The sequence below is a fragment of the Argiope bruennichi genome, chromosome 7 (assembly GCF_947563725.1).
Source record: "Argiope bruennichi chromosome 7, qqArgBrue1.1, whole genome shotgun sequence".
Lineage (NCBI taxonomy): Eukaryota > Metazoa > Arthropoda > Arachnida > Araneae > Araneidae > Argiope > Argiope bruennichi.
In genome coordinates, this window is record NC_079157.1 from 18335978 (window position 1) to 18340817 (window position 4840).

General features: G+C 24.0%; 1 protein-coding gene across 1 annotated transcript; it reads left to right on the top strand.

Annotated features, from left to right (window-relative positions):
- Positions 1-399: 399 nt before the first annotated feature.
- On the top strand, positions 400-4840 carry LOC129975989 (uncharacterized). The gene is made up of 3 exons (XM_056089310.1): positions 400-581; positions 2879-2945; positions 4609-4840. Exons 1-3 carry the CDS (start codon positions 537-539, stop codon positions 4752-4754), a joined length of 258 nt encoding a protein of 85 aa, XP_055945285.1. The 5' UTR covers positions 400-536; the 3' UTR covers positions 4755-4840.

A 4840-nucleotide genomic window follows, 5' to 3' on the forward strand; every position in this document is an offset into this window, starting at 1 on the left:
AAAAAAGGCCGAAGTTAAAATATGTTCGGTTTAAGTTTATGTGAAATAGTTTGTAAGTATAATATATTTAAACAACATTACATTCCTTGATCTAAAGAAAAAAGGATTTTGATTATGTTTTTAAAATTTATTATTGTGCATATTAAAGTGTTTAAGAACTCATAAATACATATTTTTGCTCATTTGAAAAGATGCGCCTCAGTAAACGGAATATTTCGCGTGTCAGCTGATCTGATCTGATCTCAAAGACAAATTAAAAAATATATGCAATAAATTCTACAAATTGAGAAAATGAATAAAAAAGAAACTCTTACATTAAAAATCAATGGCGGTTTTATAGAAATTCTCTTACACTGTGATTTTAATTTTTTTTTTAAATATAAATCTTTTATTTAAAAACTTTAACTTCGCCTTTGTTTGTTTGGGTATTGGTACCAGCGGTTTCGTATTGACCTTTTTTCAGGACATCGTTTCAAATTTACTAATAATTCTTCACATTAAAATAAAATTTTCTTCTTACTTATATTTTTCTCATAATGGCGTGTAATCTGTTGCGACAAGTAGGAAAAAGTTCGATGTCGGTAAATGTGTTGATATATTTATAATAATTTGATTTATTTACCAAATACTCAATTTCTTGGTTGTAGATATTAATCTTATTTTAAAGATTAATAGAAAAATTTCTTTCGTGCCTTTAGCAACTGTATACCTTCCTTAATTAGAAAAAACAGAGATGTGCGAGCATATTTTCACGAATTATTAATATTGTTTTCTTTAAATAATAAGTCTTGTATATTAATTTATTTTGTGACTTTGAATATTTATAATATGTTTTAAGATTATCATTAGTTGTAAACTAGTTAAACTTGTAAAAATCCTATATAATTTAAAATATCTTTTAATTATAATATGTACTTTAGCGTTAACTTTATCTAGATTGTCCTTACCTTAAATTCCCACAAGTTTGAATGAGGGAAGAGTGGCTTTAAAAGACATAATCTAGCTCTGTATTTGTTAATAGTACTATTTATAAATACAGTGTTTGTCCAATTTTGTTTATATATATTTGAATTGGATTAAAAAATAAAATGTATTTAAATTGTTCAAATAATTAGCAGTAAAAGCATATGAAAAATTGTGTATTATATTACGAAATTCCCCAATTTTCAAGTGGATGTGGAACATCATGTGAAAAAAATAATTTTCACTGGCTATGCTTGACATAAACTAATTGTTGTAAAGATAAGGGGAAAAGTTTTAAAATATTTTTTTGGTCTTGTATCCGGACATACATACTGTGAGAAATTCTTAATTCATAAATCCTTAATGGCTATGATTTGGCAGTTCCATTTTTAGAATTTAGAATAATTTGTAATTTTTGATATTTACAGTTCATGTGAAAAATTGTCAAAAAATTAAACAAATTTTCAGTTGAAGTCATTTAAGATAAATCACGAACAAATGAAATAAAATACTGTCATCTTGCCATCATATGCAAAATGAAGTGTTGCATAATCTAAAAATCGTCTTGTAAACTGGAGACCATAAATAACAAATATTGAATACCTTTTTAAATACAAGATTTAATTTTCAAAATCATTCCATTGCCATTAATAGAGAAAGAGTGAAAGTTGCATATGCACCTCAGAAACTGGCTGGCTAATTAAAAAAAAATAAAAAAAAAAACTGGTAAAAGCAAAGACAAATAAAATTGAAAATGTCTTGTTTAATTAATGGATTGCAAACAAGTCTGCAGATTTTGTCATCAAGTTAAAGAGTTTTTAAAGCAAGTCAACTCAAGCATTTGCTTAGAGGTAGTTATACTAAAGAAAGGAAAGGAAATATTTATTCAATCATACACATGTATGCATAAAGAAGTCTCATCTCCCTTTATGTGAATTTCCCTTGCACATACAATTTTTGCTTCATGGCATTTGAACTTGATGGTTAAAACATATATTATGACTTAAACTTGAATAGCCTATAAATATTAAGTCTTTGCTTATAGTGGCCTGGTTTTTTTCCTTTTCCCTCTTTATGGTTTCTGCACAGTTTTACATTGATAGAGAAAGCAACATTTGCTCATATTGATGGCTATCAATAATTAAATTTTCAGTACTATTATAATAGTGTAATGGGTAATGATTCGTGGATAAAAGATACAAATCATTTCCTAATTTGTATGTTTTAAAATTCTGAAATTCTAACAGTTTTACATTAGATAAATTCTGAAAAGAATGATATCAAATAGATTATATGTAATACAAACTATTTCATTGCTGAACAATTTAGTAAATATATATGTTCACTGGGATATGAATTAAATTAAATGGAATGTAATTTAAATAGAAATCAAAAGCTTTTAATGTAGTAATTAACATGGCACAAAAAGTCTCTCAAAACAACATTGTATTTTAAACATAGGAAGAAACTTAGAAAGTATTTTACTCATGTATAATATCTTAAGGTTAAATACTTCTTTAATAATAATTCTTTAATAAGAATATTTCATTGATTGAAAGTGTAAGAGTACAATTATAATATTTGCAAGGACTATTTTTTTTACCAATATAAAATTGTCAGGCTTTATTTTATTCATGAGTAGTGTGCTTGGCGTTATATTTTATACTGAATTACAGTTTTTGGAATTAACATAATTTTAATAGATACAGTATCTGTAAATAATATTTTATTTGTAGATGCCATATTTATAAATAATTATTTATCTAAAAAATGATAATGAATATTAATTAATAATAAATAAATCTTTAACATTTAAAATTTTTTTTTATTTTTTGTATGATTTTTAAAATTATTTAAATTTAAATAATTGATGAATGATTGTGAATTAATAAAGCATATTTTTTTCCCCTTAAAGATAAACAATGGAATGCTATATGCTGTTAGAATGTGTAATAAAGATGTAAGCAGAGGACATTCAGCAGGTATATTGACTTTCTAATTAGGTATTCATAATTGTGCTGTTTGAGATATTGTATTAACTCTCCAAATAACCAAATATTTTCATTTCATGTATTAAAAAATATCAGAATTTTATAAATACAAATTGCAGCTTTAATCATTATACTTCTCACTGCTTAATTGTTTTCTTTTCCATAATTTAATTAAGTAGCTCATTATATTTGTGAAATGAGTTCCTTATTTTTTTTTTTAAATTTAACTAAGAAACAATAGATCTCTGGGTATGTTAGTTGGTTAAATGTTATTTATATATTTTTACTGAATTCTCTATCTATCAATGGTAAAATTTTAATTTATAAGTTTAAATGTACTATAATTCATTATATATATGTGATGTAAATATGATAGCAAAAAATTAATGTGAATGAAGAATATTTTTATTAAAAAAAATCTAAACTTGAAATATAAAGAATGTTTTAATGAATATTATTAGAAATTAAAAAATAAAATATAATAGTAAATTTGAGTAGTTTTTAAGGTATGAATTAAGTCAAGTGCTTTAGAATTGAACATGAAAAACTCAAAAGCTGTTTGGATTACTTCAAATTTTTATCTTAAATCCGGATACTTCTTTTTTTCTTAATTTAAGGAATATCATAATATGAATATCAACTCACTTTCTAAAAATTATGAATATCAATTTATATATTCCAGTCTATATGAAATATATGTTATTAGTTTAATATTAATATAATATTTTTTCTGAGTGTAAATAATCATTAAATGCTTAATTTTTATCCATTTTGTCTTCTGAATTATTTATTATTTTTTAAAATGTGAAGATGACATTAGATCTTGTTAAATTGTCTGAACTAATAAATTACAAATTTAGCAATATAGTATTTTAGACCATCACTAGCAGGACATTTAATCACACTTTTTTTTTTTTTTAATATTTATATTTTTTGTTTTAAGATTCCCTGCCTTATTTTGTATAAATATAAACATCAATTTGCCCCTTTCATGAAATCTGGCAAATAGCTTCAAATGTTAATAAAAAGTGATACTTTTTTAGTACAAGATTTACTGCTTTTTACATATACCTTATAATTAATCTACATATCTGCTTTAGGTTGGCAGGGCTTCTTTATTTTTGATATCTTATAATTAATTATCCATGCCTGTATATAAGGATATTTATGCAAACATTTAAGAAATAGTTATCATAAAGATAAATTCAATTTAGTAGTAATGTGAAAGATAAATTTTAAGAAGTGATAGAATATGGCTTAAAAACTGAATTTCCAAACTGATGAATCAATTATTTCATCGTTATTATGATTTGCATATTGCAACTGTTGGTCATACATTCGAACAATTCTAGCTATGGTCAAACATTATTTCTTATAAGTATTTTTAAGGTGGTATTTTGTTTTTCCCATTCTTCATATTTACTCTATGTCTAGATGCATCCTTCATTCATTCATAAAATATGATAAAAATTTGTAATACTACCATCTATTAAATTTGATTTTTGATTAAATTCTTTTTTATTGTATTTTATAAGTAGAATAAAAATAGAAGTTTTCATTTATTATTGTTTACAGTTTTTTTAAAGATGTTACAATAAGTAATAATAAATTATATTGAGCTAATATTTTTAATATTGTTTATTTATTTGCGCAGGGCAATCATCACAATCTCAAGAAGCCTCTTATGGAGCTCCTGAATACTACCAATACAATGAATATAGTTTTAACGATATTAATATTGAAATGGACCAATTGAGACTTCCACGACCTTCCAGCAAAACTCCAAAGGATAAAAAGTAGCTCCTCTGCTAAGAATTATCAATGTAAACAAATTAGATTAAATATACAATATCTTGTGTCAATAAAAATATGTGAGAATGAAAATA